Genomic DNA, 16,639 nt, shown 5'->3' on the forward strand with positions numbered 1-16,639 from the left:
TGGTCAGTGACTTTGGTGGAATGTGGACGTGAAATGGGATGGAGATGAGAAATGCTGCAAAGCAGGAATAATGCAGTTCTGTAGATGGAATGAAGTTCATCTCAGAGTTGAACAAGATGCCAAGGATGTGCCAACCTACATGAGCAATCAGGATGCGATTAGATGCTGATGCCAAAGAATTGAAATTTTCAGAAGGGGCTGTCCGACGTCCAACTAGGGCTAATACATGGCTGATTGTCAAATACGCTGACGGCACACAGGTGGGGCTGAGGGACACAACAAAGGTGTAGGGCACAGTGGCATTCATACCCCTTACCCCCATGCGTTAAGGTATCCCTGGGGAATCTCAAGCATAACTCTCACCATGAAAATCAGTTTAGGTAATATAAGTTACCTGGCTGGGAAAGGAATAGGGAAGCAAGACCGCGGGAGTGCAGAATATTTTAGGACTGGTTCCACGAAAATAAAGTGTCTACTTAAGTGACTGCCTAAAGTTTAATAGTGATGGGGTTTATTGATCATTTCAGAAGTTAAGTAGGAACTTCTTTCTGTAGTTTAGAGCACAGGTTGCCTACTGTATGGTGTTTAGGTAATGCTATCTCCAGGTTGTTTGTTGTTGCAAAGTTTTAAAACTTGAAACCTTGTCATCTGATACTCTTAGTCAGTCATAGGTGGGACAGTAAGTTGCAATGAGGAAATAAGAACCTTACAAATGGATATAGATAGGTTAGGAGAGTGGGCCAAAATGTGGCAGATGGCGTTTAACGCGGATAAGTGTGAGGTCATCCATTTTGGTCGAGAAAATGGAAAGGCAACTTATTATCTAAATGGGGAGAGACTTCGGGGTGCTCCGATGCAGAAGGATCTGGGTGTCCTTGTCCATGAGTCACAAAAAACGAGCTGCAGGTGTCGCAGATACTAAGGAAAGCAAATGGAATGTTGTCATTCATAGCAAAAGGAATTGAGTATAAAGTTAAGGAAGTGTTGTTGCAACTATACAAGGCATTGGTAAGACCACACCTGGAGTACAGTAGTCCCCCTTTATAACGCGGGTGTTGGGGTCCAAGACAGCCACCCGCGTTGCAACCGAGCCGCGGATATCCACGATGGGGGTTTTAAATTTATTTAAAAATCTATGCTAGCGCTTCCCATTGAGAGTCTACAGGGGGCGGGGGGAGAGGTCAGACCCCCGTAGACTCACAATGGGAAGCGCTAGCATAGATTTTTAAATAAATTTAAAACCCCCATCGTGGATCTAATTAAAACAGTGTCAATTTCAGCGGCCGGCTCACTTTGATCCGGAGAGGGAAGCTGCTCTCTCACTGAAACAATCAGCCAGCCGCTGAAATTGACACTGCCGGTTGCTCTCTCCCTCCAATCCAACTTTTAAGTTTTAATGTTTCTGATTGGAGGGAGAGAGCAGCCGGCAGTGTCAATTTCAGCAGCCGGCTGATTGTTTCAGTGAGAGAGCAGCTTCCCTCTCCGGATCAAAGTGAGCCGGCCGCTGAAATTGACACTGCCGGCTGATTGGAGGGAGAGCAGAGAACACAGGAGGAGGTCATACGGGCCTCTGCAAGACCAGCATGGTCTCACATCGCCCCTCCCCTCTGTAGCTGGGGTTCAGGCTGTGGCTGCTGGGGTACAGGCTGTGGCTCCTGGGGTACAGGCCGTGGCTGCTGGGCTTCAGGCTGTGGCTGCTGGGGTACTGTGGCTGCTGGGCTTCAGGCTGTGGCTGCTGGGGTACTGTGGCTGCTGGGGTTCAGGCTGTGGCTGCTGGGGTACTGTGGCTGCTGAGGTACAGGCTGTGGCTGCTGGGGTACTGATTGGAGAGAGAGAGCAGCCAGCAGTGTCAATTTCAGCGGCCGGCTGATTACTTCAGTGAGAGCAGCTTCCCTCTCCGGATCAAAGTGAGCTGGCTGCTGAAATTGACACTGCCGGCTGCTCTCTCCCTCCAATCAGAAACATTAAAACTTAAAAGTTGGATTGGAGGGAGAGAGCAGCGGACAGTGTCAATTTCAGCGGCCGGCTCACTTTGATCGGGAGAGGGAAGCTGCTCTCTCACTGAAACAATCAGCCGGCCGCTGAAATTGACACTGCTGGCTGCTCTCTCCCTCCAATCCAACTTTTAAGTTTTAATGTTTCTGATTGGAGGGAGAGAGCAGCCGGCAGTGTCAATTTCAGCGGCAGGCTGATTGTTTCAGTGAGAGAGCAGCTTCCCTCTCCGGATCAAAGCGAGCCGGCCGCTGAAATTGACACAACTGACAGTTGGGGTCCATAAGCCCCCCCGCGGTATATCGCGAACCGCGGTATTGCGGAGCGCGGTATAACGGGGGACTACTGTATTGTGCACAGTTTTGGTCCCCTTAATTGAGGAAAGATGTAGTGGCATTGGAGGCAGTTCAGAGGAGGTTCACTGGATTTATTTCAGAGATGAGAGGTTTTTCGTCCGAGGAGAGATTGAAGAGTTTAGGCCTATACTCTCCAGAGTTTAGAAGAATCAGGGAAGATCTAATTGAGGTATACAAGATGATAAAAGGTATGGATAAAGTAGGCGTGGAGCTGATGCTTCCTCTTGCAGGGCATTCTAAAACGAGAGGTCATAATCTTGGAATAACAGGTAGCTGCCGGCAGGATCGGGGTTCGCCCCCGCAGGAGGATGCTAATTAACATATCTGGCACCAAAATCTCCGCTCCCTCGCGATTCTCCAATCCTCAGAAATCACTTGGGCCGGATTCACAACAAATATTATCAAAAGTGTCCTGACATGTTGGGCCTCACCGTGGGCCAAGGGGGTATCCCCAAAGTTCGCCCGAGGGCTACCCTCCCCCCAACAATACATGACCTGCCCACCCCTCCACGACCAGCCCTTCCCCCCCTTCCACCGTTCCTATAGTTAGGGGGGTGGGGGTGGGGGAGAAAGAGGTAGCCGTGGGACCACGCAATCGGGACGACCGCTCAAAATGGCAGCCTGATGGTGGGGTTCCCTTTTATTTCTCGCCTTGCATAAATTTGCAGGTATGCAAATCAGTTCCAATTCACCTCCGATGGGAGAACATCGGGCTGGATTCTCCATTTCTGCGGCTAAGTATGCTGATGCCGGCATGGGAACTGTGGCATTTTACGGCATCAAAATTGTTGCCGTGCACTGATTCGGGGACCAGTGAGGGGCTAGCAGGCGGCACCGGGTAAAACCCCCGGCTCACACGCCAAAAACGGCCGGAGAATGGCCGGGTCCGTGGCAGCACATGCGCACGGCGCTGACCTGCAGCGGTTGCGCCATACAACATGGTGCTGGCCATGCGCGGATCCGACCGGCCCCACAGGACAATCCCTGGCCATCCCCACCATTTGCGGAAGACCCCCCGGTCAGAAGGATGGCTCCCAGCTGGCACGCCGGGTTCCCGACTGCTCAGACCACACGTCAACCGAGCGGTTGGGAACGCGGCCCACGGAGCGGAGCATTGGGGAAGAGCCGTCCGATGATGTGCCAATGCCGTTCCAACGGTGTGCAGAGGGGGCGGAGACTCAAAAACCAGTATCAAACCGGCGCCGTCCCCGATACAGGCATCGGAAGGAATTCTCCGCCGATCACGATATCGGCATCGGGCAATGGAGAATCCCACCCACAGTCTCCCAAATGGAGAATCCTTTCAAATTTTTCCAGCTGAGAGTTAATTTATCTTCAGTTTGGGGAGATTATGTCATTACTGGGTGTAGCTAAGGTATTCAGCATTTTAAGAAAGCTCTTTTGAGTTGAGATATGCTCTGGTTACCTTTTAGACCACAAGAAAGGTCTTTTGCTCTCGCAGTAGGATGGTTAAAAAATAAGTGATAGTATTTAAAGAAGAACAGACTTGTCTGAGGATAACGGTACAGCTGAAACAAACCAGTTGAAACAGCTTTTTGAAGACACACAGCCAGAGTTTTCAAGGGTTCTAACAGGAGCCAAATCTATTCTGGATAGCAAGTATTAATCTGTGCCACTGGGATGTTTGATTGATTGAGAGCTGTATGTTTTTTCTTTTCTTGGTGGTTCATTTGGAATAGAGATAGTAATTAAGGGTATTGAATTTATTGCACTGGGCTATATTGTTTCAAAGGTAATTGTAAGCTATTTTTGGGGGTGATGTTAATAATAATAATAATAATATTTGTGTCACAAGTAGGCTTACATTAACACTGCAATGAAGTTACTGTGAAAATTCCCACACTCCAGCGCCTGTTTGGGTTAATTGAGGGAGAATTAAGAATGTCCAATTCACCTAACCTGCACATCTTTGGACTGTGGGAGGAAACCAGATCACCCAGACGAAACCCACGCAGACTCCGCAGACAGTGACCCCAGCTGGGAATCGAACCCGGATCCCTGGTGCTGTGAAGCAACAGTGCATACCACCATGCTATCGTGCCACCCCTAATAAAGAGATTTCCAGTATATTAATAATAACGTTTTGTTGAAAAATCCCAAATCCATATTTCTTTGTGTAATCACTCCTGAAATGAAGTATTCTTTCAGCACAGTCTTACAAAATAAAATTAAGTATTGGGGTTTCGGTCCAGTATCCTAGCAACTGTTGGGGTCTGGTGTAGTATCGTAATACAACCATGTAATTATATGCATGGGTGGACAGCTCATCAGATTCCGCTTGAATCCCAGCACTGGGCCGCCAATTTGAGCAGGTGGCCAGATCCTCACCTCCAGCAGCAGCTACACACCCCAACGCATCTCCTTCCCTCAATCACCCCCTGCCCAAAGACAAGTAGGGGCAACTTACCTCCACTGCAGAAATAATGGGTCACCCCCCCCCCCCCCCCCCCCCTCACAGCACACATGCATGAGGGTTATCCAATCCACCACCAGTCACCTCCATCACCTGCCTGAAAGCTGATAACAGCCCAGGTAGTACAGTGAAAGATCACTGCAATTTCACTTATCCTTCCATAATATCTGTTGCCTCACACAGACATATTTAAAGCAGGAGCTGGTAAAAGGATCAGAGGCTTCATTGAAAGTCCAGAACACTTGAAAGGGCTTCAAATCCGCTGACAACCTTTGAAATGTAAAACTCCCATTCAAGTTCACACAATACATTTCACTAGCCAGTGATTGACACTTTTGTTCGTCACAGACAGATGCCTGATTGTTTATCTATCATGCCCTTCACACTTAAATGCATCTCAATTACCACAATGTTTATAAACACACTTGATATTATTGAGAACTGAGTGGATTCATAGCCCCTTTTTTCACAGCAGAAAGCACTTAGCTGCTTTTGGTGTGGTGAGAAGCTGTCATAGAATCCATGGCATCCCTACAGTGCAGAAGGCAGCCACTCAGCCCATGGGGCCTGCACCAACCCTCAGAAAGAGCATCCTACCTAGGCACACACCCTCTCTCTGTAACCCCACCTAACCTTTTGGACACTAAGGGACTATTTAGCATGGTCAATCCACCTAACCTGCACAGCTTTGGACTGTGGGAGGAAACCGGATCACCTGGACGAAATAAACACAGACACAGGGAGAATGTGCAAACTCCACACAGTTACAGGATGTCGGAATTGAACATAGGTCCCTGCCACTGTGATGTAGCAATTTCTCATTTGGGTGCGTGGATATTAGGCTTTCTAACTCATCTTGTGCTTCTTCTCATTTCGTCATCCTTTGCCTGCCTGCCATGCCCCTTCTGGTGTGATCATTCAATTTCTTCATGGACTGAACTCATACGCATCCTAGTCATCATTGGGGAAAAGGCACCTCTCTGATATTCTCACTACTTCATCCAGTAAGATGTCAAACCTTTTCCCATCAATGTGGCGCGTCCTGCTCCTTCCAGTGTACCCATCATTTCATTTGAAGACAATCTGTGGTAGATTCCAGTTTACTCTGACAAGGTTCAGCTAACTTTAGTGAACCACCAGGTCTGGGTTCCCCAAACAGGTCTTCGGTGAGTAGAATATCAAGGTAGAGGATGCGCAAAAGGGACAGCAGGCGAAGAGGCCACCCCAGGTGATTTTATTTCACAGCATTCACTCAGACATGTGTGCTCTGCCTGAAGGAAGGTCCTTGGCTCATTTGTCTGCTGATGCTTCACCCTGAGCTGTTTCCTTGACGTTTTCTGTCAGTGATGGTCAGCCACTGCTTTCCACTCTCAGGCAGAGGGCAAGGGGGCCCTGGATTGGGAACCGAACCCACGCTGGTGGCATAATTCTGAACCACACACTAGTCACCTAGCCAACCGAGTCAACCCATTGCACAGAAAGTAATTGGAACAGAAGATTGGAATGGTACAGAATGTAAAACTGGCTGTTGATTTTCCATCACCCTTCTGAGTCAATCCCACCCACATTGTGTCTTCGAAGGCGCTGGAGGTCTTTACATCTCACGGTAGCATCTAAAACTGCTCCTCTCAAACGGGCTGTGCTACATCACAGGTGCCTAGAGTATGTACACGGGAAGTGACTGAAATCCCAGGTACTATTGCCGGATTCTGTTGCACATGTAGACTAGTCGAGAAGATTGGAGAGATGGAGTTCTTTTATTACTAAACTGAAACTGCTAATTGATCTACATCCTTCAGTATAGAAATCATTACAAGGTGCAATTTCATTGACAGTATCTGTACAGAAGGGCAGAGCAGGTCAGTCAATTTCCAAATGTTCCTCCAGCCCATTGCTTGTCATGCATCAAGAAAAAACCCAAAACCGATGTTACCCTCCCCCCATTTTGAGAAATTATTATCTTACCCAACATCCTCCATTATACAGCCAGACCAGTCATCAGGACACCAGCACTCACCTGCCAAAGGAAAACAGGAAGCGTATTGGTGGTACACAGGCAACACATAATGGATTATTGGAAGCAGTAGAAATGCATTGTGATAAATACATGCACAAATCATCTGCGGAAACCCCATTTTGCAGAGACCGTGATCTGGAACTTCAATGGAGCAGCATCCGTTTTGAAAACGTCAAATGGATGCCCAAGCCTCTAATATGGTGGGCAGAAGTGCATGTTCATTATGAGCCAAAAATGCCCTGCCCACCATATTGATGTAGTGAAATAAATGAGACATCCTGTTGAAAGAGGGTTTAGGTCTTTTACATGTCAGCTGGCCAACGCAAATGGATTTATAGATCTATATATAGTAAAAATGACCACCTTCCTGCTCCAATATAATTGTTCGAAAAGTGTTATTGATCTGTGCCGTAATTCACCTGTGAGACAATAGCTCAGTGATTGTACCCTGGGAGAATCTTCTCACTCACTGTTACCCCTCAGGCTGAGCAGGGTGAAATCCAGGTCGAGGAGGGTGAAATCCAGAAAAAAAAACTTTTAAAATTCGATATGCAGAGCTGGTGAGTTTACACTGCCCCCTGGAGGTCAGATCGCGATAGATGTTTGTCTGCTCTGGCCCTCCAATTACCAATGTGAATCAGATTGAAGACCGCATGGAAACAGAATCGTCGCAAGACTGGCTCTTAAACACACGGTTCTCAGTTATGGTATGTACATAGTACAGGTCAGCCAGTACAGTATATACAATCCAGGTACAGCAACTTGTAGTGTGTACATTGGATATGTATGAAATGGTTTATCTAATGCACACTTGTATTGCGATAGCATAGAACATGCAGTCGGTGAGAACTGCCACAGAGTGGCATGAGAGTCTCAGACGTCAACTGTTTGAAGCTGGTTTGTTGAATGGTGGATCGATTATGGAGAAGAAATAAACAATTGCAGACATCTAGTTAACAGCAGTGCAATATTATGAGTAAAGTGCAGGCGCGTGAAGAATTCTAATTTCAAGCATGGAAGAGCGAGATAGGATGTGTGCGAGCGAGAGGGAAAAAGAGCAATGCAAGTGAGCAATTACAAGTGAGATTTCTCTTCCGATGATGATCGGATTACTGAGATTCAAAACTGGACGAAGCAAAAGAAATCAGCTTCCAAAATGGTTACTAGAACTGGCACGTATTTAGCACGTTTTAATGCGTTGAACCTTTAATGTGTATTTATCAAACTATAAACAGAATTAGCAATATTTATTTTAATGTAGGAAGATCCATGATTGTTTGCAGTGTGTAGGACGTGCTGGCACAATCACCTTTCTTTCAGGTTTGAAAAATGTACCCAAATTTGGCCCAACTTAAGATCCTTCTAGTTCCTTTTAAAAGCTGGTTGCCTCCAGGGTGTTACAGAATCTCAGTAGCTGGATTCACTCAGTAATCTCCAGCTTTGTGGGCTCCCGATTCAAACTCTGCCACCTGCAGTAAGTGGAGATTCGGCACTTCATGATGGAAAAAATGAAAGCCAGACTGAAGCCACCCAAACCTACTTTCACTCACCTCCTTACAATTGGCTTATGGGGCACAGTGTAGAATACAGGTGGACCCTTAATAAATAAGACAGATTCATAATTGTAAAGTGTCAGGCTGTCACTCAGAAAAGGCGTTTTTAACAAAAAATAATTTTAAAAATGTGGTTACCTCAGTTATGTGTGGGGCAAATTCTTTCTGATTGACGGGACTTTGATTTTAAAGTGTCTGGCACTTGGACCAGATGTCATACACCCTCAACCCTACAAGGAAATGGGAGAGGAAATTGAAGCAGTTTTTGGAGCTCCATAAATACTGGGGGCTGGATTCCCCGCTGCCAGGATTCTCTGTTATGCCAGCAGATACCAATGCCTGAGAATTCCCGACGGCACGGGGCTGCCCAAAATGGGAAATCCCATTGGCCGGCTGGCGGGACGGAGAACCCTGCTGCCGGGGTTGGGGGGGTGCCACACTAGAAAACTGGTGTGGTGGGACGAAGAATCCTTCCCTAGAACTTTAGCAAAGGAGCAAGTGGCAGCAAAGTTTTCCAAATATTCAAAGAGGGAAAGAGTTAAAATTCTAGGAACAATGGTCCTGCTACCCTATCATAAAGTAACTGAAAAATGGTGAGGAGATTGTACAGGTTAGACTCTTCGCACATCTGCATAAGAAACATTACCGAAGACATCAATATGTTGACATGGATTAATTTGTAGAATTTCTGTTCCAATGGTTAGTTTTGTCCCATCTTATATATGAGACTGCAATGTAAAACCTTAGAAAATAGGAGTAGGCCATTCGGCCCATTGATTCTGTTGTGCCATTCAACATGATCATGGCTGGTCTTCTATCTAAATGCCATACTCCAGTGCTCTCCCCATACCCACTGATACCTTTAGAATCTAGAAATTTCTCTATTTCCTTCTTAAATATATTCAGCAATTTGGCCTTCTGTGGTAGGGAATTGCACGGGTTCACCGGCCTGAATGAAAATATTTTTCCTCGTCTCAGTCCTAAAGGCCTACCCTGTATCCTCAGGCTGTGGCCCCTGGTTCTTGACCCTCCAGCCAGAGAAAACAACATCTCTGCATTCAGTCTGCCCAGCTCCTCTCTCAATCTTCTAAACTCCAGTGAATACAGGTCCAGTTGACCCAATCTCTCCCCTTGTGACAATTCTGCCATCCCAGGAATCAATCGGTGAATCTTTGCTGCACTCCTTCTCCGGCAGGTATATCCTTTCTTAGAGAAGATGACCAAACTGCACACAATCCTCCTGGTGCAGACTCACCAAGGCCCTATGCAGGCCTTGTCTATAGAATCCAAATAAATTAAAGTACAACTTACTGGTTCCTGCACGCTGTTTAGTCCACATCATTCCAAGGTTCTGGCCCAAGCTCTGTGCCAGTGTGACAGCCATCATATCAATACTTCCATACTGAAAAATAAGCCAAAGAAAGAAGCTTCAAATCTTTAAAGACAAAAGGTTTTAACAGAAAGCTGCTTGTATTATTTGCATTGCTAACCAATCATCTCCTGCATAATATCATCTTTAACACACTCAAGAATTGTGAAATATTTATTTGGTATCTTGCTGAAGATTGGAATTAATTCCATTGGAGTAAAATCACCATAGTTTCAGATGACCATAGGCTGCTTTCTCCTTTGAGGGGGAGAATTGACTGGTGATGATTTAACCTGAGGATCACTTCACCTCAGGCGAGAGGGCACGGTTGAGAAGGTGGGGTCCTTATGAATAACGTCGGCTGGCACAAGAATTGATCCCGCTCTGTTGGCCTTGCTCTGTATCGTGGACCTGCTGACAGCCAGCTGAGCTAAACAGCTAAAATTGCTTTGAAGAACAACTGACAATACATAACTTACCTTCAGGATACACACTATGGCCGGGATTCTCCGGTATCCAGCAGGGTGGGCCGTCCCGACGCCAAAGAGTGGCGTGAAGCACTCCGGCTTCGGGCCGCCCGGAAGGTGCGGAATCCTTCATACCTTCGGGGGCTAGGCCGGCATTGAAGCAGTTGGCGTCGCGCCAACCGGCGCCAAAGGGCCTCCGCCGCCCGGAGCGAGTTGCCGCATGCGCGGGAATGCCAGCATGTTCCCAGAACCGCTGCAGTGATTCCTGCGCATGCTCAGGGGTTTTCTTCTCCGCGCCAGCCATGGCGGCGCTTTACACAGGCCGGCGCAGAGGGAAAGAATGCCCCTACGGCACAGGCCCATCCGCAGATCTGTGGGCCCCAATCACGGGCCAGGCCACCGTGGGGGCCACCCCTAGGGCCGGATACTCTGGGCTTCCCTGAGGACTCTGGAGGCTGCCCTCAGAGCCAGGTCCTGCCGGTACGGACCTGATCTAATCCATGTCGGCGGGACTGGCCGAAAATGGCCGGTCGCTCGGCCCATCGAGGACCGGAGAATCGCCGGGTGGGCACTGCCAACAGCCCCCGACTGGCATGGCGCGATCTTCACCCCCGCCAAAAGAAACGGCACCTGAGAATTCGGCATCCAGCATCGGGGCAGGGCGGGATTCATGCCGCCCTGCAGTGATTCTCCGACTCGGCGGGGGGGGGGGGGGTCAGAGAATCCCGCCCCATAGATTAAATTGGGAACATCTCAGATCATCGTAATAAATAGCCAAATTATCAATTCAGTGAATAAATTTGCAGGTCCATATAGAATGCTCCCAATGCCGGGGTTTGTGCGGTGAGACTGCGCATTAGGAATTTTAACCATGAGGTCCAGTTTACTAATTTCCCCATCGATATCCAGCTCTTCCAGGAACGTTGAAGATTAAAGTCTACCTTGATATGACCTCAAACGATGTTTCTGTCCATTCACTTTGGAAATGTTAAAATTGACTGGGAAATTCCTTGAAGTTGTTCTTGCTCCAGTGACATTACTTAATAATAATAATCTTTTACTGTCACAAGTATGAAGTTACTGTTAAAATCCCCTAGTTGCCACATTCCGGCACCTGTTCAGTAAACACGTCAGACTCTCAAATGTCGATATTCTCGCCATTCAGAAGCTTTATGGTGTACCAACCGATTAACCCTTGCCACCAACAAGTCACTCCTCTGGACCTATGCACAACGAACATGGTCTTTGATGCAATCACACAAATCAGAGGAGAGAGGTTCTTCTTTAAAGATCGATTCTTGTGGAGAACCACAAGTCCCCGGACCAAACCCACAGGACCTGTCCTAGTTGCTGTTTATTGGACTGAACTGCCTGAAAAAATTGATGCTGTCTATCAGGACCCTTTACATGAGATGGCTGTATTCTTTGCCGGAGATCAACACTGGGTTTATAGTGCCAGTGACCTGGAGAAAGAATATCCCAAGAAAATCTCCACACTTGGGCTACCAGATGACTTGCCACATAGTGATGCTGTTTTTAACTGGAAAAGGGGGAGAATTCAGAATTCTCAGCTGGTACGGGAATTGAACCCGCGCTGCTGGCCTTGTTCTGCATTATAAACTAGCTGTCTAGCCCACTGAGTTATACTTTGCTGGAACCCTGCTCCCGTGCGCACCTCTGATGAAATAACACAGGTGACGTTGTTGTTTCATCGCTAAAATCTGTCACTTACTTCTCTTTCCTTTCATTTGAAAGAAAATCAAATTGGTGGTCATCATTGCGAAAGAACAGGATAATGTTGTGCTTTATATCTACTGGTCGCATACACACCGATAGCACTGTTAGATGCTAAGTAAAGTTCCAGGCGCCCCGTTCTCTCAACATATCTTGGTCTCGACTTCTGAAGAGCACCCAGAACTTCATCGGCGCGAGGACTTTCCAAATGCCAGGCTGACCACCCACATGACCTTCTGACCGAGACCATCAGCTCAATGCAGGTCACAGGGTATTTTTATCACGGTTGCAAGAACTGGATTGGAGCTAGTCAAACTTGTTCCAATTGCAGCTGCTGAACAGGATGTTTGAACACAGGATCTTGGCTTCCATTTGATGTTCAATAATTGTGGTGGTACGAATCTTGGCACTGTTTGTTCAACACAGCACTCGTATATAGAAAGACAACCTTACACACCATAAGGTGAAACTCAGACAGCATATTAAATGGGATTTGAAGTGTTGGCTAGTGTAGACTTGAGAGATGAACAGACACTTCCAACACTAATGAAGGTTCAACTCAATTTTATTAACTACTTCTAACTAACTAACACACGATGACTGTGGGTCCAAATGATGCTAACTTAAACTAGAGACCTAAGCCTTGTCCGAACCAGCACGTGTTGTAAGTCTGTGCTGGGCTGGATGAGTTCTTGTTACACTCAGAGGCAGCACCCAAAATGAGCGGGAACCGTGGTGCCCTCTGCCTTTATAGTGTGTGTATTCTAACTGGTGATTGGCTGCGGTGTTTGTACATGTTAATTGGTCCCTGTGTGTGTCCATCAGTGTGTGTCTGCACCATGATATACTGGTGTATATTATGACAGGATTTAATTGAAATTTCCCACTTCTCTCTACAAATATTCAGGAATCTTCAGTTTTCCTGGAAGCTCATGTACAGTGGGCTCTTCTCAAACTCACACTTGCATGTGACAACTATAAGAACTATAAGAACTATAATGGAGGTAATTGTAACTCTCCCACACCCGACACCCCACCTACTGGGTGGGACTTTAAAAATAAAAAAAAGAAATGTGACTCCAATGTGTCACCCACTTCTGATTTTAATGGAGAGGTGACCATTGCAATTCGCTCAGAGGAGGCAAGTCTGGCAGTAAGATCTTTCAAGGAGTTTGTATGCCTCCATTTTAATAATTTAGTTTTAATTTCTGCAGGCCAGGGTTGCTGGGTCTTGGGAAAGGCGATGAGAAGGGCCGTATCCATGAGGTTATCATATCTGCTCAAGGCAGAGGAAGAGCTGCAGTGCTTTCCCCAGCCACCAAATATCTTCAAACAACCAGCGTTTAGCCAACTCTCAGCCCCATTCACCACACCAATGTTCCATCTCCCCATCCCACTAAACCCCCCCCCCCCCCCCCCATTCCATGTTCCATTTGCCCATCCCGCTGTTGAAGGACCCTGTGACAGGAACGTTAACAGTTGGTGTTAAGCGCCGCCGGAACAGATCACAAGGGAGGATTTTAAAGGTAAACAGAAATAAAACTTTGGTCGTGAGTACGTACAAGGGTGGAATATAATTTATGTTAAAATGAATAGGGGAAGAGGATAGAGATAAAACAGCAACATTAGGGAACAGATAAATGAAATAACAAACCTCATTAATCCCTCCTCCTTTAGACACAGAGCAGATTCCTCCAATGTAGGCTGTTGCGCTGTGACTACACTCAAATGTACGGCCTCTGTGGAGGAAAAACCAGAACCAAAATCAAACTGGGAACGATACAAAGAAAGAACTCATGGTGCACGGGATGACATATTAGCATGGACAGAGGATTAGTTGGGAAACAGAGGGCAGAATTTTCCGTTTTTTCGTCTAAGCGCTGGACCAGGCAAGAAAAGTGGTGCACAGCTCGCTGGATGCACAGCTGGCTTCTCTTTCCATATTGTCCAGCGCTTGGAAAAAAATAAATCCTGGAGGCTTGTCCCATGCCATCACGCTAGAGGCGCGGGCCCTGAAAGAGCTGGCAACGTTGGCTTTCCAGAGATCGGGCAGCATTTCTAAAGGGACCAAATGCACGGTTGCTAAATTTGCTAATGGCACAAAACTAGGTAGGAAAGTAAGTTGTGAAGAGGACGCAAGGGATATAGATGTGTTAAGTGAACATAGACAAAAATTTGGTAGATTGGGTATAATGTGGGAAAATATGAACTTATGAAATATGAAAATATGAACTTATGAACTGAAAATATGAAATATAAATTTGTCCACTTTGTCAGGAAGAATGGAAAAGCAGCATATTATTTAAATGGAGGGAGATTGCAAAACTCTGAGGTACAGAGATGTCCTGGTACATGAATCACAAATAGGTTAGTACGCAGGTACAGCAAGTGATTTGGAAGAGAAATGGAATGCCATATTTTGTACAAGGGGACTGGAATATAAAAGTAGGGAAGTTTGGCTACAGTTGAATAGGAACCACATTAAAGGGGAGGCAATGGCATAGTGGTATTGTTGCTGGACTAGTACCCAGAGTAATGCTCGCGGGATCTTGCACTACCATTTTGGGCTATAATGTCACAGATTATAAGAGACAAGTTTACTTGAATGGCTCTTTATCCCCATTGTTTGACAGTCAGCTGTAATCACATGTTTGACTTGATATCTGTCTGGGTACCAAACCAACTCTGAAGTATCGCTAGTTCTGCATAAATTCTTGACATCAGCAAACATCTGGCACTTTCCATGGGGAACAAATGTGCACAGGTACATTTATTGGAGACCAGCACATTCAGAGAATATGACTTATTTGTTACACCTGCTGTCAGCTCACAGAGTGGTCTGATCTATTCCAATTGTTGGTAGCCTGGGTGAGGATTGTTGTATAGCAGTGCAAATGTCATTGTTATCCACGCTCCTCGAACAAGTGAAACTACACTCTATGGGTTAGATTTTAAGGAGCGCCGTATTCCCGATCCTCCTAGTTGGGAGGCCGCCCACAAAATGGCGGGCTGCCCTGCAATCATTTGTAGTTTGGACGGGTGTTAATTGGCTCAGACCGAGACTGTCACCCCATCTGGGGAGGACGTCATGCCTTAGACAGCTGCCGGCCAATCGGATTGGCCAGTAGCTCGGTAGTCCCAGCAGCGCAAATTTGAACGGTGGCCAAACTACAGCCAATCCCCAAAGAAGAAGTGGTTATGGAAGCCGGACTGAAGGGAGGACTGGGTATTGGTGGGGGCTGGCTGGTAGCCACCAGCGAGGGATGTAGTAGCAGAAAGGGCTGTGTTTGAGAGGCCAGAGGGAAGGATCTTGAGTATGTGGGGGGGGGGGGGGGGAATGACCTTGAAGGGGGGATGCCTCGAAATGGCCTCAGGACACCCTTCAATATGAAGTCCCCTCAGCTCCCTCAGAAAATGTTACCAAGCTATCTGTTTGGCCTGAGCTTACTCCTGGCGCAGGTAAGCGATGAGGCATTAATTGGCAACTTAAGGGCCTCAATAGGTCCAAGGACGGGTGGGCCGCCCGATGCTGCCACTGTTTCCTGTAAAAGGGAAGACCGGTCGGAGGTGGGCAGGAGGGCAGAGGGCATTCCACGCACTACAGTTTGCAAACCCCACCCCCGCATTCAAATCGGCCAGCCCTGTAAAATCCAGCCCTGTGCACCACAGAATGACGTTGACTATTCTAAAGTCAATAAGTAAGAACAGCACAATTCAGAATTTAATTTGGACTAAATTAAAGGGGATGGAGCTAATTAGTATGTGTGGGTGTGGAGGAATCTTAACAAAAGAACATATGGATTAGGAGCAGGAGTAGACCACTCAGCCCTTTGAGCCTGTCCACCGTTCAATGACATCAGGCCTGATTAGATTGCGGTCTTAACTCCAATTTCTTGCCCCCCTTGTCAATCAAACATTCGTTTAACTCAGCCTCGAGGCTATTCAATGACTAAACCTGCGCTGCTCTCTGCAGAAGAGAGCTTCAAAGACTAAGGGGACGATTCTCTGAGCCCCGCGCCGGGCCTGAGAATCGACGCAACCGCGCCACGATGCCCCGACACTGGCGCCTGATTCTCCGAGGTGCAGAGAATCGGCGCAATTTGCGCCGCCGCGTTTGGCACGGTGCCGGCCGCGGGCTGCTGGAATCGGCGATGCCGCCGATTCTCCGGCCCGCATGGGCCGAGCGGCCGCGCGAGTCCGACAGAGTCCCGCTGGCGCTGTTCACTCCTGCTCGCTGCTGGCGGGAAGTCTGCACGGATGGTTGGGGGGGGCGGTCTGTGGTGGTGTGGGGGGGCCTCCGATGAGATCTGGCCCACGATCAGGGCCCACCAATTGGCGGGCCAGTCTCTTTCCCCCCCGGGCTTACTTTCTGGCGCGGCTGGCCCCTGAACACCGACGCCATGTTGAGTCGGGGCCGGCACGCCAAAGATGTCCCCCGCGCATGTGCAGGTTAGTGCGGCCCAACTGCGCATGCGCGGGTTGGTGCAGCGCCCATTTGCCGCCGGGAAAGGAGGCTGGAGTGGTGTGAACCGTTCCAGCGCCGTGATGGCCCCCTATGGGGGCCAGAATCGGTCGTACCCGGGCACGGTTCGCGCCGTTGTGAAAAGCGACGGCGTGAACACTTGGGCTCCATATTGGAGAATCGCCCCCTAACAACCCCCAAAGAAAAAAAATCCTTCTGATCTCTGTCTTAAGTGGAACTTATTTTGAAACTGTG

The 16,639-nt window shown here is 47.7% G+C and overlaps 1 protein-coding gene across 3 annotated transcripts in view; it reads right to left on the reverse strand.

The window, feature by feature from the left end:
• Positions 1-16,639, reverse strand: part of adam11 (ADAM metallopeptidase domain 11) — a 213,849-nt gene that overhangs the window by 65,472 nt on the left and 131,738 nt on the right. For all 3 annotated transcript variants that reach the window (XM_038779233.1, XM_038779232.1, XM_038779234.1), the window contains exons 12-14: positions 13,577-13,661; positions 9,664-9,754; positions 6,748-6,799 (exon numbers count right to left, since the gene is read on the reverse strand). In XM_038779233.1, coding sequence (XP_038635161.1) covers positions 6,748-6,799; positions 9,664-9,754; positions 13,577-13,661 — 228 coding nt within the window. The remainder of the gene's footprint in view (positions 1-6,747; positions 6,800-9,663; positions 9,755-13,576; positions 13,662-16,639) is intronic.

This window comes from Scyliorhinus canicula, chromosome 19, assembly GCF_902713615.1.
Source record: "Scyliorhinus canicula chromosome 19, sScyCan1.1, whole genome shotgun sequence".
NCBI classification, from domain to species: domain Eukaryota; kingdom Metazoa; phylum Chordata; class Chondrichthyes; order Carcharhiniformes; family Scyliorhinidae; genus Scyliorhinus; species Scyliorhinus canicula.